The 25,134-nt window shown below is 48.9% G+C and overlaps 1 protein-coding gene and 1 long non-coding RNA gene across 2 annotated transcripts; one reads left to right on the forward strand and one right to left on the reverse strand.

The window, feature by feature from the left end:
• Positions 1–14,071: 14,071 nt before the first annotated feature.
• On the forward strand, positions 14,072–17,031 carry LOC138101858 (uncharacterized). The gene is made up of 3 exons (XR_011147273.1): positions 14,072–14,159; positions 15,214–15,298; positions 16,126–17,031. It is a non-coding gene; the product is annotated as an uncharacterized lncRNA (long non-coding RNA).
• A 95-nt stretch (positions 17,032–17,126) lies between these two features.
• On the reverse strand, positions 17,127–24,677 carry LOC138101855 (3'-5' RNA helicase YTHDC2-like). The gene is made up of 6 exons (XM_068999616.1): positions 24,211–24,677; positions 23,631–23,808; positions 22,418–22,621; positions 20,402–20,584; positions 19,231–19,330; positions 17,127–19,085 (listed from the first exon to the last, which is right to left on the reverse strand). Exons 1-5 carry the CDS (start codon positions 24,489–24,491, stop codon positions 19,241–19,243), a joined length of 936 nt encoding a protein of 311 aa, XP_068855717.1. The 5' UTR covers positions 24,492–24,677; the 3' UTR covers positions 17,127–19,085; positions 19,231–19,240.
• Between the last annotated feature and the right edge of the window lie 457 nt (positions 24,678–25,134).

Consider the following 25,134-nt stretch of genomic DNA (forward strand, 5'->3'; position numbering starts at 1 on the left):
TCACGTTTCCTTCCCTTCTGTCCTGGGTTGCAGTGTATTCTATTACCATCCTCATGAGCTGTTGAAATCAGGAGGGGCAGTGTTTCCTTGCCTCCTTCCCCCAGACTAACTTTCTGTTAATGGCCCATCAATGCCCTGCCGCATGACTCACAGATAACTCCCTCCGGACCATCCTCTGCTAATGAGCCTAATCAACGCCTGGCCTCATGACTCATTATCCCATTGTGAGATGCTCCACCCAGAGAGAGAGGAACCAAGCATTCCATCCTGGATATAATCTGAGATTCTGAACTCCAGAGGTAACCTTTCCACTGGATTTCCAGAGGACAAGAGCTACACAGCCACCACTGGACTTTCTGAGGAAGAGCGGACCCTTTCTACAGGACCACTGCTTCAGGAGGACTGCAGCCACCATTCTACCAGACTGCTACCACCACCCTGACTAACAGGGTGTCAGGTTGTATCCTGACTCTGTCAGTTTGAACCAGTGTTTTCTTTTATTTTTTTCCTTTTCTTTAATTTCCCCATTAAATTGTTATTCTGACTTGGCGCCTCCCACTGGTTTGTTTTCAAACTAGTACACCTTCATTCCCCTTATATTTCTCACCCTTTCCCGCTCGTGTTTCTTAGAATTTTCCAGTCGTGTTTCCTGCCCTTTTCTCCCCTCACCTTCCTCTCCTATTTTCACTCACATTTCTCACCATTTCCCCCTCAGGTTCCCACGCTTTTCTGCCCTCACACTTCTCTCCTTTTTTCACTCACATTTCTCAACCTCTTCCCCTCATGCTTCTCTCACTTGTCACCTCACATTTTCTGCCCTTTTACCCCTCACATTTCCCACACTTTTTCAGCCACTGGTTCTTGTCAGTGACTGTTTCTCTTCAGTAGTTTATGAGCTTCTCTTCTTTTTTTCCTGCAATCCCCTACTCAAAATAATGGGTGCCAGAGCAGCGGCCCAAGAAGCTCCTGCCTGTGTGTCTGCTGAACAGAACGTCTGTGGCTCAACCTGAGGAATCTCATTAAGAACAACCTAAACTGCAATGGACTTCCTGCTGCAGTTTTGGTTTGTTTTTTTTTCTTCAATTCTATATAGTTTTCATAATGTTCCAAATAAATAGGTACCCTGAGGGATACACATCGCAGGTGAGCACCCACTGCATGATCTGCTTCAGGCAGATCCCATCTCCTTCTTCATCACCACACCGTCACTATGACTCCTGCCTGGAATAAACTGGTTGTGGTGCCTCTCTGTATTGAAGGATCTCCATCTGCACAGGAAATGCTTTTGGTCTTTTTTTTTTTTGGGGGGGGGGGGGCAGGGGGAAAGAAAAAGTTTTTATTTTAAAACGTTCAAACCCTGGATTTTTTTCTATTTCTACCAATTTGAATTGACTTGAGATCAGATTAAAGCACTGCCAGCCGAGGTTACAAACGGGCTCCTGTATCCCTGTGCGCGCAGAACAAAGGTGCTGCCACACTGTGTCAGTCCCCCGGCTGTCTGTTATCTCCATTTCAACAGGCGACTGAAAGAGGGGGCTCCGCCGGCCCCGCGCTGCTCCGGGCCGGGGCTGGGCCGGGAGGGGCCGCAGGACGCGCTGAGAGGCGCCGCCTCAGCCCCGGCCGCCATCTTGTGCGTGGCGGCAGCGCCGGCGGCTGCGGGCGGGACGCGCTTCCCCGGCGCTGTTTCCCATCTTTCTTTCCCGGGCTGGGATTTTGCAATGTCTTTCCTGGGTCACACTGCTTTATGCTTGTACATATACAAGTCACTGTTACGCATACTCACACTCATTTTACTCTAAGCAATGGGAGTAAGAGGGTTCAGATGAGCATCCAAACGTTCTCTGACCGCTGTAGCTTCACCCTGCAGTCACTGCCGGCTCGTACCTCGGCTGTTGGCCTGGCCATGATTTCAGCATCACCAGGGGTGCTCTGCCGGTGGAGTGGCTTCTTGGGGGGCTGGGAATATTTCTGGGAGCTATCAGGTTTCCTTTCCCCCAGGTCAGTGGTTTCTGTTCCAGCTAGGAGTGGAGGGGCCTGCCACAGCCTCCTCAAGATCTTCGTGCAGCTCTTCCTGCTTCCCATGGCTGGGAACAGGGCCACCCGGGGCGCTGCTGTGACCCCTATGAAGAGCAGCAGTTGAGGTGCTGGGACATGGGGGCTCCTCTTGGTCAGCTCCAGCAGGGCTGCCAGAAGGGGCCAGGCCCTCCTTGGGAGACCCTCCTCGGGAGGCAGCGGGGCTGGGAGCAGCTCTTGGGCAGCCCTCCTGCTCTTTAGCAGTATGGTCGTCCTCCATAGGAGGCCCAGCAGACATCGGGCCTCCTTTCTGCATCGTCGCAGAGCGACATCAAAAGGCTGCTGCACAAATGTGTCTGTACCGTTTTGGAGGAGGGCTCCAGCAGGTGGACCAAGAAATCTCCTTTCAGAGCAAAGACGCCCAGGAGAGACATTACAATGTCTTCCAAAAATAGGTGCCCATGAAATCTGATTCTTAAAGATGAGTCTCAGCTCCTGACACAACCACAAGGGAATGGGAACTGCCACTTGTTGTCTTACGTGGTGGGCCAGGCACTGCTGCTTGATAGATGGATTAGGGGGATTATCAGCCGTATTTGCCTGTGACAGCAAGGTCCTGCACATGAATGCAGAGGTGCAGAAGGTCCTCTCAGTCCTGTTTCTGCATGGTTCTGGGAACCAGGGGAATCCCTCTTGATCCTGTGAGGCACTGAGTTTGCAAAGTAATGGTTCCTTTGTTGTTGTTGTTGCTGTTGCTGTTGTTTTCCCTTTGGGCAGCATCCATATTTGAAGCCAGCCGAGCCTCTCTCCAGACAGCACTGATCATTGAAGTGAAGCAATGGAGGGAGTTCAGGAGGTGGTGTTGACCATTTCAGGATGACTCTCTCCAGCACCAGCTCTGAGTGGGGCTCAGAATAAAACCTCTATCAAACCTTAACTCCATTGGAAGATTCCCTTCCTTGTCACCCTGGGAATAAGCTCTACATTCACTTTCTGAACTGTCCATTGTTTTTTCAAGATGGAAAATCCTTTTATGGTGGTTTTGTTATGGATAGGAATTGGGGAAGGGTCTCCCCTTCCCTCATCAACTCCACACTGCAGTGCCTTTGGAATACGGCCCACTGGCCGTTTTTTGCTCAGCCATGGTACTTCTACGTGAGGCAGAAAGTTCAGCAGCATTTCCAGCCAAAAGCCCATGAGGAGTGGGGCAGCCAGAGCATCCTGTGCAGATACAGGCCTGCAGCTGTGACTCGAGAGGGTTTTGGTTCCTGCCCAGCGCAGCGGGTGCGTCTCCTCTGTGACTGCCCCCCCTTCCCAGGTGCCCATGGATAGCAGGTACGAGGCTCTGCAGGGCGAACAGAACAGGGTGGGGATGTCTGCTGGCAATAGAGTGAAGCGGAGAGCAAACAGTCCAGGATGTTCCTGGAGTGTGGGACAGAGAACTTCTGACACAGCTGGTGACTGAGCCAGCGAGGGAGGCACCACTGGACCTGCTGTTTTTGAAGGGAGAAGGGCTGGTGGGTGACAGGAGGGTCGGAGGCGGCCTTGGGCTCGGTGATCACGAAATGCATGTGTTTGATTGCCAGAGAAGGAAGGAGAGGGAAAAGGTTTACCTGTAACAAATTGTGAATTCCTTAAGCTTTAACAGACAGTGCTTAGTCCTGTATTCCCCCAAACCAGTGATTAATGTGTGCAAGTGGATAAGTTAGCCTTGAGAATAAAGAGAGGGGGCCTGCTAAGAAGACAGCTGCAATGCATTCAAGGGGAAGAAAGTGGTTTTAGGAGGCTCTTGAGCATAGAAGGAGAATTTGCAGAACATCCACCAGAGGCCCTCAAGAGACCCCTCCTCTCAATGTCAGTAATTTTGGGGAAGTGATTTAAATATGTCAAATACTTTGTGGGAATGTTTAGCCTGTGAGTTTGAACAAAGTAATGAATATGTCTTAGTTCCATGGATACAAACGAGTAGGTGAGATTGCTGGGTGTGCCCGTGTTAGCAAAGTGATTCCTCATGCACCTAGTGCTGAAATAAAGTAATGCCTCCTTTCTGACGCTGAGCTGGCAGAGTTACAGAGTTTTATTATCCCAATGGTTTTGGTGACAGAGTTACAGAGTTTTATTATCCCAATGGTTTTGGTGACAGAGGGGTGTGCAGAAGTGCTGCCTGGGAACACCATGCCCAGGGGACTCTTTTCTGTTGCTGTGAATGACAGGAAGACTAGGTGCTTATTTCCAGAAACATGTAAAACTTTTATTATTTGGGCTAAACTAAACTGCCATGTAAGATATCCCCTTTTTCACAGCTGTGCCTTTCTCCTTGAGACTGTACAGATTTCAAACACTGCACAGCCTAGAGGGAACGTCTACTCCTTTTGTTCTGTCCTCATTTCAAAGGGACCCGGAAACAAGAATCAACCATTGTTTTTTCCAAACAGCAACGTAGCCATGTATGTTCATCTCCACGCCCTTGTTTCCTTCCTTCAGCTGCCTTGTGGATGAGTTATGGAGTACATGGACAGAGGCACTCTGAGTGATGTCATCAGTGAGATGCACATGTCTGAAGAAGAGATTGCAGCTGTCAGTCAGGAGGTCAGGGATCCCACCTGTGCTTCCTTCCGAGGGTGTGGGCAGGATTGTCTGGGAAACAGGGGCTCAGCACAGCAGAGATTTCATGTGCCAAGCTTTGTTTCTGTGTTGCTGCTGTGCTATGGAGAAGCAAGAGCATCTCAAGTGAACTGCGTGGCAGTGTGCCTGCACTCACTGTACTCTGTTCTTGTATTCTTATCTCCTGCTCTTGCATTCTCACTCTGTCTCTTGTATTTGTATTTGCTGTTCTCCACCTTGCCTCTCTAAATGTTTGCCTGGAGCCTGTCTGCACTGCGTTCCCTGCCTGTAAAAGTAAAGGTGCTGGTGGCAGGATTTGAAACTAATGGCAAAGGAAAAGAGAGACTCCTTTCTCACAGTCCTCAGCTGAAAAGGATAGTGGTCCAGCCAAAACAGTGTTTGCTTCTTAAAGTGAATAATGTGGAACCTTCCTGGTTCTGTTTTCTCTCTCAGTTCCTGCAAGGACTGGATTTTCTTCACTTGAACCATGTGATCCACCAAGATGTCAAAAGCTGCAACATCCTTCTCAGAACCAACGGCTCTGTCAAGCTGGGTTGGTATATTCTTGGTCAGGCATGGCATTGCAGAGATATGGCGTGGGGTGCTGCTTTTGAGTTACTGCCAGTTCCCCCAAAGTTGTGCTGGTGGCAGTGCAAGGACAACCTTCCTTGTCCCTGAATTCTCATGGGGCCTCCCAGATCTCCCTATCCCTCTGTTCCACACATCCCCTGCGTCTCCCGTGGCTCTAGTGTGTGTCCTGGAGGGTTCACCTCCAGGGGCAAGAGGCAGCTTCATTCTTCATGTTTATTAAGGCCTTGACCTTTCTACTGATGCTTCCAAGAAAGATGGTTGGCAGTTAGTGCTAATTAAGGCTGGGGATCTTGGGATATGGAAGCCTTGAGCAGGAATTGGACCGACATCATCCACTCTGCACAAAAGTCATCTAACAGCTATCAAATGGTAACTCCCAGGGGCATGCTCATGCAGGGAAAGCCTGGATTCCATCTGGGCATGGACAGACACCTGGAAAAGGTCTGTTGTTTGGCCTCAGCTTAGGAAATGTGATTTTGTAAAGCATGCATTCGCCTTTTTTTAAGAAAGAAAAGGAAGATTTGAAAGAGCTATGAAATGCTCTACAGCATAGTTTTGTAAAATGCACTTCCAAACTGGAGTTCTAAAAGGATACAGGAAATACATAACCCTGTACTAAATACCTGTATTTTTATGCAATACCTGCAGAATTATCTTACCCCTCTCCTTATCTGGTAATGGTAGTGGCTCTCTCCAAATTTAGAGAAACTGCAGAAGTGTGTGCTCAGCTGCTTCCATGGAGAAGCCAGCCTAATGGGGAATTTGGAGGCAGGAACCAGACCCTAATGAATGTGAGATGGCAGAGGAGGATATCCTATGGAAAGCTTTGAAAGCTGGCCCATGTCTGTGGAAGAGAGGAGGCTGGAGGACCAACATATTCCAAAGGCACTGCAGTGTGGAGTTGATGAGGGAAGGGGAGACCCTTCCCCAATTCCTATCCATAACAAAACCACCATAAAAGGATTTTCCATCTTGAAAAAACAATGGACAGTTCAGAAAGTGAATGTAGAGCTTATTCCCAGGGTGACAAGGAAGGGAATCTTCCAATGGAGTTAAGGTTTGATAGAGGTTTTATTCTGAGCCCCACTCAGAGCTGGTGCTGGAGAGAGTCATCCTGAAATGGTCAACACCACCTCCTGAACTCCCTCCATTGCTTCACTTCAATGATCAGTGCTGTCTGGAGAGAGGCTCGGCTGGCTTCAAATATGGATGCTGCCCAAAGGGAAAACAACAGCAACAGCAACAACAACAACAAAGGAACCATTACTTTGCAAACTCAGTGCCTCACAGGATCAAGAGGGATTCCCCTGGTTCCCAGAACCATGCAGAAACAGGACTGAGAGGACCTTCTGCACCTCTGCATTCATGTGCAGGACCTTGCTGTCACAGGCAAATACGGCTGATAATCCCCCTAATCCATCTATCAAGCAGCAGTGCCTGGCCCACCACGTAAGACAACAAGTGGCAGTTCCCATTCCCTTGTGGTTGTGTCAGGAGCTGAGACTCATCTTTAAGAATCAGATTTCATGGGCACCTATTTTTGGAAGACATTGTAATGTCTCTCCTGGGCGTCTTTGCTCTGAAAGGAGATTTCTTGGTCCACCTGCTGGAGCCCTCCTCCAAAACGGTACAGACACATTTGTGCAGCAGCCTTTTGATGTCGCTCTGCGACGATGCAGAAAGGAGGCCCGATGTCTGCTGGGCCTCCTATGGAGGACGACCATACTGCTAAAGAGCAGGAGGGCTGCCCAAGAGCTGCTCCCAGCCCCGCTGCCTCCCGAGGAGGGTCTCCCAAGGAGGGCCTGGCCCCTTCTGGCAGCCCTGCTGGAGCTGACCAAGAGGAGCCCCCATGTCCCAGCACCTCAACTGCTGCTCTTCATAGGGGTCACAGCAGCGCCCCGGGTGGCCCTGTTCCCAGCCATGGGAAGCAGGAAGAGCTGCACGAAGATCTTGAGGAGGCTGTGGCAGGCCCCTCCACTCCTAGCTGGAACAGAAACCACTGACCTGGGGGAAAGGAAACCTGATAGCTCCCAGAAATATTCCCAGCCCCCCAAGAAGCCACTCCACCGGCAGAGCACCCCTGGTGATGCTGAAATCATGGCCAGGCCAACAGCCGAGGTACGAGCCGGCAGTGACTGCAGGGTGAAGCTACAGCGGTCAGAGAACGTTTGGATGCTCATCTGAACCCTCTTACTCCCATTGCTTAGAGTAAAATGAGTGTGAGTATGCGTAACAGTGACTTGTATATGTACAAGCATAAAGCAGTGTGACCCAGGAAAGACATTGCAAAATCCCAGCCCGGGAAAGAAAGATGGGAAACAGCGCCGGGGAAGCGCGTCCCGCCCGCAGCCGCCGGCGCTGCCGCCACGCACAAGATGGCGGCCGGGGCTGAGGCGGTGCCTCTCAGCGCGTCCTGCGGCCCCTCCCGGCCCAGCCCCGGCCCGGAGCAGCGCGGGGCCGGCGGAGCCCCCTCTTTCAGTCGCCTGTTGAAATGGAGATAACAGACAGCCGGGGGACTGACACAGTGTGGCAGCACCTTTGTTCTGCGCGCACAGGGATACAGGAGCCCGTTTGTAACCTCGGCTGGCAGTGCTTTAATCTGATCTCAAGTCAATTCAAATTGGTAGAAATAGAAAAAAATCCAGGGTTTGAACGTTTTAAAATAAAAACTTTTTCTTTCCCCCTGCCCCCCCCCCCCCCAAAAAAAAAAAAGACCAAAAGCATTTCCTGTGCAGATGGAGATCCTTCAATACAGAGAGGCACCACAACCAGTTTATTCCAGGCAGGAGTCATAGTGACGGTGTGGTGATGAAGAAGGAGATGGGATCTGCCTGAAGCAGATCATGCAGTGGGTGCTCACCTGCGATGTGTATCCCTCAGGGTACCTATTTATTTGGAACATTATGAAAACTATATAGAATTGAAGAAAAAAAAACAAACCAAAACTGCAGCAGGAAGTCCATTGCAGTTTAGGTTGTTCTTAATGAGATTCCTCAGGTTGAGCCACAGACGTTCTGTTCAGCAGACACACAGGCAGGAGCTTCTTGGGCCGCTGCTCTGGCACCCATTATTTTGAGTAGGGGATTGCAGGAAAAAAAGAAGAGAAGCTCATAAACTACTGAAGAGAAACAGTCACTGACAAGAACCAGTGGCTGAAAAAGTGTGGGAAATGTGAGGGGTAAAAGGGCAGAAAATGTGAGGTGACAAGTGAGAGAAGCATGAGGGGAAGAGGTTGAGAAATGTGAGTGAAAAAAGGAGAGAAGTGTGAGGGCAGAAAAGCGTGGGAACCTGAGGGGGAAATGGTGAGAAATGTGAGTGAAAATAGGAGAGGAAGGTGAGGGGAGAAAAGGGCAGGAAACACGACTGGAAAATTCTAAGAAACACGAGCGGGAAAGGGTGAGAAATATAAGGGGAATGAAGGTGTACTAGTTTGAAAACAAACCAGTGGGAGGCGCCAAGTCAGAATAACAATTTAATGGGGAAATTAAAGAAAAGGAAAAAAATAAAAGAAAACACTGGTTCAAACTGACAGAGTCAGGATACAACCTGACACCCTGTTAGTCAGGGTGGTGGTAGCAGTCTGGTAGAATGGTGGCTGCAGTCCTCCTGAAGCAGTGGTCCTGTAGAAAGGGTCCGCTCTTCCTCAGAAAGTCCAGTGGTGGCTGTGTAGCTCTTGTCCTCTGGAAATCCAGTGGAAAGGTTACCTCTGGAGTTCAGAATCTCAGATTATATCCAGGATGGAATGCTTGGTTCCTCTCTCTCTGGGTGGAGCATCTCACAATGGGATAATGAGTCATGAGGCCAGGCGTTGATTAGGCTCATTAGCAGAGGATGGTCCGGAGGGAGTTATCTGTGAGTCATGCGGCAGGGCATTGATGGGCCATTAACAGAAAGTTAGTCTGGGGGAAGGAGGCAAGGAAACACTGCCCCTCCTGATTTCAACAGCTCATGAGGATGGTAATAGAATACACTGCAACCCAGGACAGAAGGGAAGGAAACGTGAGGGGGAAAAGGTGAGAAACTTAACAGACAAAGAGAGAGAAACGGGAAGGAAATGTGAGGGGAACATTTTGAGAAACATGAAGGGAAAAGTGAGAGAAACGTGAGGGGAAAAGGGTGAGAAACCAGAGCAGGGAAAAGGCAGAAAAATATGAGCAAAGAAAGGGTGGAAGATGTGAGGGGTAAAGTGAGAAACATGAGGAGAAAAGGGTGAGAAAGCTGAGTGGAAAAAAGGAGAGAAACATGAGGGGAGAAAATAGCAGGAAACATGAGGAGAAAAGTGCAAGAATCATGAGAGGAAAAGTAAGAAACTTGAGGAGGAAAGGGCAAGAAACATGACTGGAAAGAGAGAAAGGTGAGGGGAGAAAAGGGCAGGAAATATGAGGGGAAACTTGTGAAAAACATGAGTGAAAAAAATGGCAGGAGACATGAGTGGAAAGGGATGGGAAATGGAAGAGGAAGAGTGTGAGGAAAGTAGGTGAAAAGGGTGGTAAACGTGAGTGAAAAACGGGCAGGAAACAGGGTGGGGAAATTGTGGGAATTGTGACTGGGGGGAGAGGGAGATGTGAGGGGGGAAAGGACAGGAAATGTGAAGAGAGAAAAGGGCTGGAAATAAGGGGAAAAGGGCAGGAAAGCGCAGCCAGGTCCCTTGAAGGGGAAGCAAAACAAGCTGCAAAGTCAGCTACAAAATCCATGCCCCCTGCAGCGAGGCACGCTGAAAGCCGCTGCTTCCAACACACGATGTCATGGTGAGAATGCCAAGCACACCTTGTGCGAGTGCTGTCAGCTCTGGATACGGGCTCCTGCCTTTGTTGGCGCTCTGATTGGGACACAACTGTGCCAGAAGTCACTGCTGCCCTCTCACTGCTCCCCCTTGGCCCCAAATGACTCCCCTGATGCCATATGGCCCCCCAGCCCAAGATGGCACCCCCTCACTCAATACAGCCTGCAAAGCTGCGCACCACAGCCGCTGGCTGCCCCCTGCCTCGTGCCAGCTTTGGGGGCGGCGGTGGGCAACATCTTGCCTGGTGGACGTTGCCTTCCTGTTCCCTCAGAGTGGCCAAGAAGTTGCCCACGGCAAACCTGCTCCTCCTCAGGCAGCTGCTGGCACTGCCGCGGCACATTGTCCAGCACAAGTCCACCAGGAGAATGACCTGCAGCAACCTGGCCGTCTGCCTGGGGCCAAAGCTGCTGAGCCCATCCAAGGAGGAGCAGCTGGAGCTCGAGGCTGTGCTGGCCAAGACCGAGAAGGTCACGCTGGCTTCGGCAGCCGGCCGTGGCCAGCCCAGCCCGTGCGAGCTTGGCTGCCCAGAGGTGCCTGTGCCTGGCAGCCACCTCTCTCCAACGAATGCCTGCAAGAGCTGCCCACAGCCACAGCCTGCTGTGCAGAGGAAAAGGCTCGGGAGAGATGGCAAGGGCTGCTTGGCACACTGTCAGCACCTGGGCTGAGAGCAAGGCTTTCCTGCGTGTGGGTGAAGGTGCTGGGGGAGTTTATGATGGGAAAATTGGATGACCTTCGGGGAGTAGGAGGGCGGTCTGGAGGAACCACCAGCACCCACAGACACATCCACAGATATGAGGAGGGGTGGAGGGTTGTCACAGCCTTGGAGTTGGGATACGAGAAATGTCAACATCAAGAAGATAACTGGGGAAGGGCTTGGGTGGGTTTTGCTTTATGTGTTCTTGTCTTGCAAGAAGTCGCTTAGCTGCACATGCTTTTGCTTTCTTGACCTGTGTTTGGAAGAGCCAAGTGTCCCTGCAGGCAGAGCAGACAAGGACCAAAAGGCAAAAACCTGTCTGGATGCATGCCCCTCTCTCTGCCAGGCATCCTCAGAGGAGATGGGGGAGACACCGTGGTGGAGCCCAAGGGGCAGGGGTATGTCAGCTTCACAAGCACTGGGACAAGGGTGGGGAATGTCTGATGAGGTCAAGTAGCTGCTGTGCCTCCCCCTGACAGCCCATGTCGTGAGCCTTTGGGGTTCCTTCCTCACCCTGCAGTGACACATCTAACGAAAACCGGACAGGTTGTTTCTCAAATGCCTTAGGCATGTGCTTAATCCAAGTCCAAAATACCTACAAATTAAAGGTAGGGAGGGGTAGCTGTCAACTGGAGAGGGCTTTTGCTCAGATCCTTCTTCATCACAGCTTCCTCCAGTCTGTTGTGGGACAGCTGTCCTGGGCGAGACGTGGCTGATGCAAAGCAACATCTCTGCAGAGCTAAGGTGGCGATTTGGCAGTCGGTCACTGTTACAACCCACGTCCATGAAGGCGAGAGTAACCCATGTTCTTGTCAAAAATCCCTTGGATCGGCTTAGAGTGAATCAATACTGAACGAATGAGCGAATGAATGAATGAATGATCAGCGTTTGTAAATATGTATACATATATACCCTAACCCTAAACCCTATATATATATAGGGTTTATATATAAACCCTATATATATATATTTAGGGTTTCTTTTAGAACAATTTGGTTGCAATGGAAAGCAGGCCATTTCAGTTCTTATTAGCTATAGACGTATAGCAATATGACAACACAAAAATATTACATAAGGAAATGTAAGATTAAGATAGAGAGAGAGATAGATAAAGAGAGAGAGAGAGAAAAGATAGAGTAAAAAACGTATCGCCTCTCACAGATCTTGCGATGGGACTGGGCTGTTGCAGCTTAGACATTTGCTGGTCAAAGTGACGGTCATCATTTGTCAGGGATGGGGGAAGAAGCCCGTGAAACACAAAGTCCAGTGGATTTAAATAAGGTCAGGCTCAGTGGGAATGCCCAGGTACCTGCCTGGACAGCTGGGAGTTGTGTAAGGGAGAGCAACTAGCAAGATAAGAAGCCTTGCAGGATTTGCCTCTTAATCAGCCTCAAAGCCCGATTTGTAGCCTCCAGGCAGTGATAGTTCACCCCCTCTGCAGTAGCCATTACTCACCAAAACCTCACCTCCTCCCTCGAGGGATGCAAACCTGGCCTTGCAAAGCACCCTGGCCCTGCACAAGTGAGCAAATGTGTTGAGTCATTGATCCTTAAGAGATAGTGCAGTCTCTCACAGTCACTACTCCAGGCTGTCTCTTGCCTCCAAAATTTGTGGTTTAGGCACCTCCAGATTTAGCTCCAAACACCCATAAGAATCAAAACAACACACATCAAAAGCTGTTCTTCCTCCTGGACCTGGCTTAGTTCCAGCATGCTGGGGGATTGAAAGCTGACACAGCAGGTGTGCCAGAGACATTCCCACAGCTTGGCCGGTGTGCACCAAGAGGACTCTGTTTTCTACCACCATGGTCATGCCCAGGGAGAAAGGCCGGTGTCGCTGACCAGGCCCCTAAAGGGAGGACAGAAGAGCAGGGATGCAGACACCACCTTTGCCGGCAGCCCAGGGCAGCAGCTGCTCAAGCGCAGCCCACCAGCACTGTCTGTGCTGATGGGCCTGTGGGGGTGGTCGGGGGACACAGGATTCAACCTGAATGACGTCCATGAGATACAGCTGTCCTGAGCTTTGGTGCAAGTGGGCCCAGGAGCTGGTCCCGGAAATCACCAATGCAGGGCTTGGAAAGCTTTTAGCAGCTGTGGCTCTCCCGGAATAGACTGTGTCACGTGCATCCAGTTAAGAGCGCCTCTCCTAGAAATGGAGGGCTTGTCCTAGGAAAGACTTTTGCTGGGGAAGAGGCACCAGTGAGTGTTTGAGAGGGAGGAAAGCTTCACATCGCACAAGGAACCAGCTGTAAACAGTTTTATTTGTTTAATTTTTCTTTGTTTACTTAAGGAAGGGCGTGGAGGGCGGGGCCATGTGTCACAACCCATCAGTAGGGGCTGGGATGTTCAGAGCTGAGTCCTGCACCCGGGGAGGAACAAGCCCTCGCACCAGGAGATGCTGGGGAAGAGCCAGCTGTAAAGCAGCTGTGCAGACACGTGGGGTCATGGTCAACTGCAGGCTGAGCAATTTGGAGCTGCTGAAGTGGCCCTGGGGCAAGGGCAGCTGACTGCATGCTGGGCTGCAGGAGGCAAAGCCTTGGCAGCAGGTGGAGGAAGATGAGCCTTGGCCTCGGGTGTGTCTGGGCTCCCCAGTGCAAAGCAGGCATTGCCCATCCCGGAAGCAAGTCCTGCCCCGGTGTCCCTCCTCAGTGCCTAGCCCAGCTTCTCTTGAGCTCTAATTGTTGGTCAGTTGGAGCCAGCGTCCAGCAGAACCAGCAGCAAGGAGCTGTCCCGGCCCAGATGGACACCGGGAGAAGGCAAGGTCTGGCCGAGCGGCACCAACCCAGCCCTGCCATCCTGCTTCCCATCCTCGCTGTCAGCGACTGGCCCGTGTCCTTGCGGCAAGGCCAGGGTCCTCCTGTCCCAGGCCAGGAGCTGCTTCGGCTCCAGGTAGGCTCCCCCACAGCTTGGGGACACGCGGGCACGGCCGGGTCCCGCGGCAGAAGGGGCCGCCTTCCTCACGGCCGCTGCTCTCTGCACCGCAGGAAGGTTCTCAGCGGCGGCGAGGCGGTGCTGAGCGCGGACGCGGCTCTGAGCCGCGGCCCAAAGATGAGTGAGAAGCGCCTTCTCCTCCTCCAGGAGGAACTGGTGGTGGCCAAGGTGCAGTAAAACCTTCAGAGCCCAGCTGCCTTTGCCCCATCCCTGGCTCTGGGGCAAAGACACCCTGCCGTAAGTGCCAGGCCCCAGCACCTTGGTGCTGGATGCACCAGTGTCATCCCAACATCAGCAGGGCAGGATGCCAGGGCTCTGCAGCAGGGAGTGTGTGTGGGAGGCCACACGCAACGCCCTGCTTGCCTCTGCTCTCTGCAGCCGGGACACCACCCCGCGCCCACGGCTCTGCCTGGACATGGAGCAGCTGTGGGTGCTGAGCAGCAGTGGTGGAGAGAGAAGTGGAGGAGCAGCAGGAAGGCAGCAATGAAGACGGCACCTCCAGCATCCTCACCTGTCCCACCAGCTCCTGTACTGCCACTTTTGGGTGAGTTGTGGTGCCACATGCCATGGCAGGGCAGGAGAGGTTTCCAGCCATGCACACACCAGCCTGGGAATGACCTCTGCCCTTCATGCCGAGCCTGGGCAGGGAGTGGATGTGGGTATTTCCATGTCCTACATCCCCCAAGCACTCTTTGGTCCCCAGAAGGGAGGGGTGAGAGCCTCTGCTTGGGGCACATCAAAGGGAACCAGGGCTTGGGCAGCAACTCTGTCCTACCCTCACCATGGGGCTTCGTCCTGCCCCTGTGTCCTTCCCACAGGACCAGGCAGGTGCACGTCTGCCCTCGGGCTGGGGAGCAGCAGGGCCTGTGCTCGCCTCTTTTTGAGGCTCCAGGTGCTGAAGGAGCTGTGGGTGGGCACCCCACAGGGGTAAGCTGGGGAGTGCTTCAGGAGCAGCCGTACAGGGGAACACAGCTGGGGAGAGCTGCCCCTGCAACTGTGGGCAGCTCTCAGGAAGAGCTGCCTGACAAGAGAGGAGAGGCAGCTTGGGGGTCATCCAGCTCTCTCCCTCTTCACGGGACCAAGGGAGCCCGAGTGACCTGTGTCCCATCCATGAAAGCCCTGGAGAAGGAGTTGAGCCGGGCCGTGCAGCGAGTGTCTCCCTGCTCTGGGCTCTGTGCCTGAGCACCGCTCCCTCCCCCAGCCGAGCTGCAGAGACATCGCTGCTCACCTCCTTCCACTTCTCTCTTGCCCCGAGGAGGACACTGAGTGCCAGGAGGGTGGAGAGGCTGATTGAGGACCTGGCAAATGTGAGAAAGGCTGCCTCTCACCCACGTCTGCCTGCGCTGGCGTGTCAGGGATGTGTGGCTAGGAGGGAGGAATTGTCTGTGGTGCTACTCAGCAGGCAGAGGCACCGGGGAGCCGCTGGCGCCACTGGCACGTCCTTGCTGCGGCCAGCGGCAGGACTGCTGTTGCGCAGGGCAGAGAGGCCGGTGGGCCAGAGGCTGCCAGCTGTGTGCCACGCTCAGGCTGCCAGGGCTGGCTGGCACCCGGCCGCCGGCCCTTTGTGCTGTTCTGCGAGCGCACCCGGCTTCTTGCAGGCTGATCCCGAGCACGCTCCTGCCGTAGCCCCGTCCGACCAGGGAGGATGACTTGGCCGCTCACTTCCCAGGTGAGCTTGGGAAGGTAAGGCGAGCTTCTGCTCTGGCCGAGCTGCGCTCGCTCGTCCCCCGAGTGCGGCTGTGCAGCTGCGGCACCCTGCGCGAGGACATCCCCTGGACGGGCAAGGGCGCCTGCGGGCCGGTGGCCACTGCAGACAATTGGGCAGGGACAGAGAGCCTGTGCTGCTGCCCGCAGCCTGGAGAAGGGCAGCGCCAGGGCTGGGGCGGCTTGTCCCAGCGCCGCGCCAGCTCTCAGGAGCCCCCGCGGCACAGCCCCACGTGCGGCTGCCGGCTGCCTGCCAGGGGTGCCGCACGGCTCCGCACGGTGCTGAAGGCAGGGCAGGGCGGGCTGCGCTGGCCTGGTGCTCTCCACTGGACTGGGTTTTGCCCTCACAGTGAAGCAACTTTGGCAGCTGTGTTTTGTTCCCTATTCCTTGGCCTTATATGAGTGCTGCCAGGATTCACCAGACATTCCCTGTGGATAGAAGGAAGTGGTACATGATTTAGGAGCTTTGTGCTACAACCTTTACTCACACCCCAGCAGTACCAAATGCAGTACGATCACTCATGTCTGCAAACTTAAAAGAGATGAGGCCATAAATCTCAGAGTTGTGCACTATACAGCACAAGGCAAAAATTAGTAAATTTACACCCGCATGGTGCCAAATCAGCTTTAAAATTGCTTCTTGGCTTGACACAAATAAAATAGAGCCTCCTCTCTAGACTGCCTGATTTGGCAATGAGACGTGCTTTTTAGTGTTTTCAGGACTATTCTCTAATGTAATACAACCCCCAATCTGCTTTCCTTAGAACCAATTTGCTTTTAAACCCAGACTTACCCTTCCTGTTTAGGTGACACATTTCAACATCTGCCAAATGAAACAAAACAGCAAATAAAGCTTTTAATCCAGCAGCATCACCTACTCTGTGCACTGCAGTTCCTGTCAGAAGATGCAACAAAGGCAGCGGGGGTGACGGCTGAAAGCAACGCAGCGTGATCCACAGGGAAGGAAAGCAGAGCAGCTAAGTGGGAACAGCAAGATGTAGAGCAACACGAGACTAACTGCTAATGTTTTCCAGACAGTGAACACCGCGACCGAATACATCTGGAGAAGTGGCTGCTCTGAACAATCACTACAGCATCATTTCACAAAAACAAAAGTTAGAATTAGTAGCTGCAGAAACCCCTCTTAACTCGCTCTAAAGACAAAGTGCCTGGGAGTAACTATGGACTAATCCAACCACAAGCCTGTGCTGGGCCTGCCAGGTAGGAGCTGTGATTTCATTTCTACAACAGCCGGTGCCAAGCATTTAAAATGGAAGCTACAAAAAATCCTTCACTACAATTAAGCCCACCACGTCTTTGTAGGTGTTGTGATGACGGAGCAGAAATTACACCAGCTCAATAGTGGGGAAAAGAAAATGCAAGAAAGCAAATATTGAAGCAAATAGTTGCGACAGATTAGCAGTTTCACGCTGCACAGTATTTAACAACAACAAAAAAGGTCTATGGCTAAACAGCTTGCCAGCTTTCCCTGTTTGCAGGAATATGTTCCTGAGGAGGCAGCACAGCTCAGCATTTTCCCATGAGACATTGGCAAAGCTCGGACCTTCTGTGCTGAGGAACATGACTGGAGTTGTCCGGAACCGGCACTCCTCAGCCAAGTTTTGTTCATGTATGAACAAACCTTGCAAAACTCTTGACTATTCTTCAGAACCCTCTTTATGTTCCCTTCCTCCACACTCTAGTTATGGACAATGGTCTAGCTTGCAAGAACTTAATTTACTCTCAACACAGAACAACCTCCAATCTGGGATTTTTACTGTTGCTGAGGGGATGGTCACAGGCCACTTCTCCCATTTGTCATCACCAATGCAAGGATTGGGTTGAATTGCTGGCTGTTGCTGCTGCCCTATTACTTTTCAGATAGGTTCAGGTCCTTGCCCTTCTTCCTGCTTTAGTTCTCACTTCAGGTATGGTGATCACACTCAGTCATGATCAGGCAGGTGGGGTGTCTCTAAAAACTATGCTGCAGTGCTGGAGTTCTTCTGCAGGCTGATGATGCTGTTGGTATCGTCACACAAAGTGGCACTCCACTTCTGCTACCGGAGTGTAAGGGCTTTAGGCAGCCCTGCTAAAAGGAGATGGTTACAGACACCAGACCAACAGCTTAAGGGATAAACAGTCCACTTCTAAATACAGTGCACGAGAAAATACAGATCAGTAGTACAGTTACTTGGGTAATAATAATAATATCATGTAATTCACCATGACTGAGCTAGATCTAACATCTGGGCATACAGAGACTTACCATGACCATGTCTCTGTCAGGCAGGCAAGCAGGGTACAATCTCTTCTCCACTCAAGTGATCTAGACTGGCCAGTGGCCTTGTGGAATGCAAATTCCATGGCTGGACTGTCCCTTTTATCATCAAGCTGCAGAAGTCCTATCTGGGCTGCTTAACCAAACATTACACCCCACCTGTGCTGCCTCTCTGGGCCAGCTCCGTCCCTGGAGTGCACAGGGCCCTGTAAATCTGTACAAGGCACTACTGCCCCACATTCCTGCATGGGCACAGGCCTGGAAGTACTGTAAAAGGCAGCAAGAGCCTCATGCACTGTCTCGAGACACAGTGTGTTAGGCAGTACAGCCCTACATGCACCCAGTTAGTCCTGGCAAAGGCAGAACTGATGGTGCATGTATGGAGGTCGCTACACAGAAGGCAAAATGGATGCACAGGGTAATAGCCTGAACAGACATGAGAAAATAGGTAGAGGCTCAGCAGCAGAAAAAAGTTTTGGTTTAGCCAAAGAATGACCACAAACAGTGCTGACAGTGATCACACTGAATTTATACCAGCCTTACAGTACAGTATGTTAAGGAGTAAGAAAAAGCCAAATAAACCAAGACAGTAGTGGTATGGAAGAAAAAGAAACAACTTGAAAGAAAGCACAAAGACTATGTTAAATGATCATGGAAATTGTACTGGCAATTGTTTTTTATATTCTTTTAAAGAAATACAAATCTTCTACCAGTGCCTAAGTCAGTGAACTACTGAAGTGCCACTTGGCCACAGGCCTGTGAAAGACTGTTTCAGCTTGTCAAGGTGTGAGTCACAGCTTAAAGGTGAAAAATAATTGAAACACACCCAGTGGACACACCCAGTCTCAAAAGTCTCGTGCTCCTTCTTCTTTATTTAAATTAAATTTAATTAAAATAATCAAATCCAATAATAATTAAATAATTAATTAAAAAAATTTAAACGAATTAAAAATAATTACATTTAAATAAATTAAAAATTCCCATCTCCAGCTGCTTAGGTGTTTATATGACTACATTCTTCTCTCTTGCACTGTGGATGCAGAAGTTCAACCAACACTTACGGAGCCTTTCAACATAGTTGGAGTTATTATTTTTTTAACTGAACTGCAAGACTGATTAATTAAGATTTACATTCTCATACCTTGTACTGGGCTGAGAAAGCTTTAACTGTAAACTGCATATCTGAACTGTCTGCTATGCTATTTTAAACCCACAGACAACTTACAAGGGGTCTGTTGTTTCAAACTTTGTTTTGAACTTAACTGTATTTTTAAGTATCAGCTGCACGCTACTGTAAAAAAACCAACTCGGCCAAAAACCAGGCTGGCAAGGAAACACTGAAAACAACACAATTCCCTCTTAGTTTTCCACTTCTAGCTGCACAGCGTGACTAAGAACGTCAGGAGGTTGTTGCGCCGCCTTCTTCCTCATCTTTACTGGAGACATGCTGCTGGTTCTCGTGGCTGGCGTTTCAACAACCTAAACCAGCTGGAAAAAAATCAAAATGAATAGAATATTTAGTACCAAGTGTACCTGTCCTTCCACAAGCTACAAAGACTGTACTGTGATGATACACTGTACGTGGACAGCTTTTCCTCTACACAAAGGCAGGAAGCAACGCAGCAGTACCTACCTCTGCCGTACTACTTGGCACGCTCGGTCAGGTTTTTTCCTGCCAAAGGAATACGGTCCCAAAGCTGCAGCAACTGCTCTCCAACTTGTGGTTCCAGCTCCTAGAAAGGATCGGGAAATCCGGGAAGTTATCTGCACTGCTACCACTGAGCATACAGAAACTATTTATTACTGAAGTAGGTGAGGTTGCCGGTGATTGCTTTCAAACTTTCTCCAAGAGCTCATCCCTTCTGCTATTGGGACAAACATTAGAACTCCCAGCAGAGCAAGGTTTTCTTACTAGGGTTCAGCAGGAGATAAAAACTTTCAGAAGCCACCCTGGCCTACAGGCTGTTTGGGGTGTCTCCATTCCCAGGGAGATGTCAGTTCTCCCAAAGATAATTCCAGTGAACACACTACCTCCATACACAAGAAGAGACGCACCAGATACTTGGTACCTCCCACAGGTCACTCATTTACTAACTAAAGATCATTATTTTCCACATCTTGTAAGTTGAATGCCATCAAGCGTGGTGGAGAATGTGGAAAGAGAGGTCACAGGAAATACGGTGGCTGTCCTTTCCTTGTACTTCTTTCCTCCAGTTTCTTACAACGGGAGAGAGGTTTTGGAGAAGAGAAGGTGAAACAAACACTTTAGCTCTTGAGTCATCAAGATGTTTTGGGAGGGGATGGAGAGAGGGCAGAAACTGCCACAGAGAAATTCTGTGCCAATTCTTTGGCTTTTTGTAGTTGCATTTAGAGCTTTAACAGCTTTGGGAACGGTCCTAAGCTTTACTCTACCTCAAAACTCGGGATTCTCTTCAGGCTTTACAGAAAAAAACCTTCTAATTATGAACAGTTATTTGGGTGTAACAGACTGTCTAAGAGAATACATCTCAACCAAACACGGCACAAACCTCCAGAACTAAATTACAAAAAAACCCCAACAACTTCTTTTTGGAAGCATCCACCTTTAAATCATTTTTTAAACACATAAGCAAGAAGCTGTTTTGATTTTATCAAAATGTCTCCATTACTTCCGCGGTAATTCTGCATTCGCTGAAGGTACAATGCACCAACGGACTGGGATTCAGATTAGCAGACACATGAACAAGCGGCGACAAACTGAACAAGCCAATAAAAAATGCACAGTTCTACCAAGTAAAGAAAACTTTAGAAGAGAGTAACATTACCTGGCCATCTCTACTTATCTGTACTTTCTTACTGTCGTTCCACGGGTTGAGCAAATGGTGTGCAAACTGAAAAGGAATGCTTTCTTTTCGGATCCAGTCCACCTTAAACACACCTCCGAAACCAGCAGATCCCCAGTCTTGACTTTTCTCACGCCCAATTGCTGAACCCATTCTAGCAAACCCCTGGGACAAAAACGGAAAGAACAGACATAATGGGACCCCATCTGTCTGCGGCAGAACGAGAGAAATAACTGAACTTCCTGTGAAACTTTCAAAATAGTTTCAAAGTGATTAACACACTCTCCACCATGAAGCTGGAGCTTCCAAAATGTTTTACATCTAGAAAGTTAGAAGTAGCACTTCTTTTTCCACTTCAAATACGCCTTGTAGGGTTTGACCGTAAGGAATGTCTCTCACTGACAGGATTCTCACTGAAGGGTTTTTGAGCTTCGTAACAGATTAAAAAGCTGTTGCAAAACCACCTGAAGCAGAAGGAAATCAAGATGAATATTCTAGTAGAGAACAGTCCGTTAGATATTCACATTCCTTGTCAGTTGTAGGTTATTTTTGCAGAAATCCATTTGTTCCTTCTCACGTTCCCTCTATGTTAACTTTCACATAGAATCAGGAGAGCGTAGCTGTTCTTCCAAGAAAGAAGTCAAAGTTGCTTTTATTTCCTTCTTTAGTGAAGCTGGACAAAATTCCACCATGACAAGGATTCAGAAAGAAAACAAAAGAAACCCCAAACCCGAGATAGCATTTAACTTACTTCAGGACACCCTGATTTGCCCACACACCAAACAAACCAGAAGCGAACCCAACCCCACAGACAACGCATCAACTATTCAGGTGAATTTATGCCAGTTAGGATGTAGCAGTCCAAAAGATGCAGTTCACTGTGTAAATTACCAGCACTCACTGCTGTTGTAAGACACGCAGTCCTAGATAGCTCAAGGCAGACTTAAATGAGAATTAATGAAAGGAACAGTGGAAAAAAAAAAAAAGTGGACTAGAAAGAGACAGTTGGGGACAACAGAAGATTAATAGGGAAGTTAATCCCACATTCCCATGAGGGTGCAGTGCCCTGTCACAACTGGAAGGGCGGGGCAAGGTCAACCACCTGCACTCCTGACGTCGGCGTGCCTTCCCTTCCCCGCTTCCCTGTCTGAGAGCACCAATGCAACCGCCCATTTTCGGTATCAACTGGCTCGCTGAAAATTACTTGCCAGTCTTAACATCTGCGTTTGCCAAATCATCGTACGCAGGATGTCACTGCAGTCCTTCAGTGGTATTGCCAAGACAGCTGTGTTTTGGTTGGTTCCTTAGATTTTAAGTTCAGCTGATTTTTACAAATAGCTTATATATGAAGAAGTAAGTGGGCCTTTCTTTACCTGGAACAACTGAATTTAGCTGGCTCAAAGCTAACGTGCAACTTTGCACTACCAGGTCAAGCTTTTAACTTCCAACTGACCACAGATTTGACCAACAAACTGTTGACATACATCTCACTGAACACGAAGTCGAGACACAGCTCTGGAAGAATCATGGCCAGCTTCCTAACTGGAAGTGAATAAAACCAGTTTTTATTGAAATTTTAATGAAGAAATTTATGAGTTTCCTGGCTTTAAAAAGCTATGACTTGCCTGTAACTCCCTGCTCACTTACAATACACACTTTGGCATGCAAAGAGTAGCAATCCCTGACTTTGTCAGGATTTTTGGGGCGCTTTTTGTTGTTTTAGAGGATTACTGTAGGGTATAAACATTATTCTGACTCGTGATGTTTGGAGGCAATTCCGTCTCCGCCTTCGAGGGACAAACTGAGCTAACTAGAAAAGCATGTTTCAGAGAGGAATTAAATGCTCTTTCTTCAGCAAGCACAGACATCTGCACACTGCTCTGCTTCTCAGAAGGCCAGGAGTCATAAGCAAAGCTGTCCACACTACACACAGTCATCTCCTGCACCCTCCTAAACCACCAACCACTGCTAGTACTTAGTTTTAGATTAAGGACTCACCTGAAAGCATCCAGACCCTTGAACAGAAAATATTAAGTAAACCAGGCTGCTCTCCCAAAAGGCTCCATTCAGTTTCCCTTCATTGCTTGGCGTAGTGGACCATATTCCCTTCTGTTGAGAAATATCAATGTTCTGCAAGTTGCTACTTTTCATTATAAAGTACCGAACGGGCACATTTTGTCTTGGTGAAGGAGATCTGCAGCCCTGGAAAAAATGAATTAAATGAATAAATACAACAAAATAAACCAGGCTTTATTTCTGAAGCTTTACACACACGAACATAGAAATCCTTGACTGTGCTCCTCCCTTCCTCCTCCAGCTTCTAGAAGAAACGTAAAATCAGCTGCTCCTGTCTGAAATGGCTTTAAAATGTATCCGACGTCTGTTTTACACTTTGAAAGCACTTCTCGACAATTCCTCCGTGAGGGGCCGAAATCAAGTAGAGCAGAATAGGAGTAAAAAGTTTAGTGATTAATTACAATTTGTTTAAGTCTGCCACGCCTTGAGATGGCACCAAAATTAATCATCCTAGACTGCAGCCTACAGCACACCACTCCCATTTCTACCTTCAGGAAACATGTCTTCTTCCTTTTACACTGGCTCAACCTAAAAGCTGAAAAACTCAAGAGGAATTACTAAATCCTCCAGTGAGTCCATGAGGTTTCCTTTCAGCAATCTGTTTAGTATCACTGCAGTTTACCATTCAAGTATATGGGGACAATTATGACAACAAGCTCGTTCAATGTGTGCTTTGTTAAAATAACCATCACAAAAAACCCCAAGCAGTCATAATAAGGCAGGTAACACAGATAACACAGTATTTAAAGAGAATCTGTATCAATGGATGCTGTTACAGAAACAGAGGAAGGCAGAATCCAAAAACTTCAGAAGTGTGTGTACAATGTACTAATTTAGTTGAAAAAAATTAATACACCTTCACCATTTATTAGAAGAAAAAAAAAATCTCATTTTTTTACTTTGGATAGCTTTACCTCAGCAGTCCACAAATATTATCTTTGCTGTATTAAACTAGTGTAACAAGGATACTTAGTCTAGATTTTAAGTTCCAGAAGGAAGTATTATGCAGCCGTTATAAATGAAAAGTTAAGTCAGGTTCCTAATTTAGCAGTAAAATACCTAATTGTTGCAGAATGGTATCAGCAAGACATCCCTTTACTTTTCAAGAGCAGGGTGGTACGTTGGAGAACTCTACCTTTGCAGATACTGGAGAAGAAGGACTGGCACAGGGGCTGGGACAGCTACCGCTGTCTGCAGGCTTCACTGAGGACTGAGCTGATCCGTCATCTGAGGATCGTTTGGAGAGCAAAATGTCTTCTTCTTTGTACTTCTTTGGCTGGTGGAGTGCAGGAGATGTAGATTTCACTGAAACTCTAAAAAGGACATGCCTTGAGTTTCACGAGCACTCACTGAACAATTTACATACATACCTGTCAGCCTACTGCATGACCACATGTATTACAGCGACTACAACATACATTAAACACTAACTAAAAACCCATACCGGTCATGCATTGTTTTTTAATGCCATTGTTAAACCTCTCCTGCTACTTCTCAAAGATCACAATTCATGGACAATATTCCTGACTGCTCTCTCAAACAGCAGGCACGTGTATGAAATACTTCTCAGTGAGATTACAATGCAGCATAGGACAGTAACACACCTTTCAACTGTACTGCCACTATTTCCACCTCCTTATTACTAGCAGAAATTTAAGTGATGCTTGCATACATAAATTGCAACCTACAGTGTCTAGAAGACCTCAACATCTTACTTTTCAGCACTAGAGGAGTCAGAGAATTCAGTTTCTGTTGAGCTTTTTCTACTGTTGGTTGACTTCCATGTAGATGCCAAAGGAAGTTCTTCACAAGTCACAGGTCTCGGTCTCTGGCCGATTCCTGAAGGCTGCTGCAGACCTGCAGACCGTTCTTCAGCACTCAGAACAGCTGTAATTGCTCTTACAGTTGTTTCATCAACTTGAGACCACGGTTTAGAAGGAGCTCGCATACGACGCAGGAACAAACTGTGCCACTTCTGCCTGAGTTGCAACAGCATGCCAGCAGCCTGAAATGAATTCCAATTCTGTTACAGACTGATGAAGATTCCATCAGGCAGGTGAGAGTACCCTGCTCTTTCCTATCAGGCAGCACCTCGCCTTCCAGTGAGAACAAGGTCCAAACTGAAAGGCAAGACCAAGGTCTTGGGGAGGGGGAATAACTCTTACTTAAAGTAAGATGTTCATTTACTTTCTTTTCCTTGGGCGCAAGGTCATTTTTGGAGCATTTCCTTTAGCTCTGTACTGAACTTAACATTGTATTGTAAATCCTCAGATTTTTTTTTCCTTTTTATCTGTCTAGAAAACCCACTTTTTTCATGCTTTACGCCCTTCCTATCAAATCCATCTGTACTCATGCACTCTTCAGTCATACCTGAGGGAAAAGAGCTCTAAGTGACATTTTTCTTACACAGACTTCTGCTCAAATGCAATGACTAAATTCAGAAGACTAGAGTCTAATTCCCATGTTATCAGAAATGCTTCCATTGAAAAAAAATTTTTAAAAATCACTCTTCTGGACATGTCTAGGACAGAGAGCATTATTATTAGAGCTGGTAAGTTCCAGTGTTTCGTGATCCATAAACTACCTCCTACCACAGCCACAGCTCTTCAATGACCTAAAGCCTTCTGTTTCAAAGAGGT

Source organism: Aphelocoma coerulescens, unplaced genomic scaffold (assembly GCF_041296385.1).
Source record: "Aphelocoma coerulescens isolate FSJ_1873_10779 unplaced genomic scaffold, UR_Acoe_1.0 HiC_scaffold_556, whole genome shotgun sequence".
In the NCBI taxonomy this organism is placed as follows: Eukaryota; Metazoa; Chordata; class Aves; order Passeriformes; family Corvidae; genus Aphelocoma; species Aphelocoma coerulescens.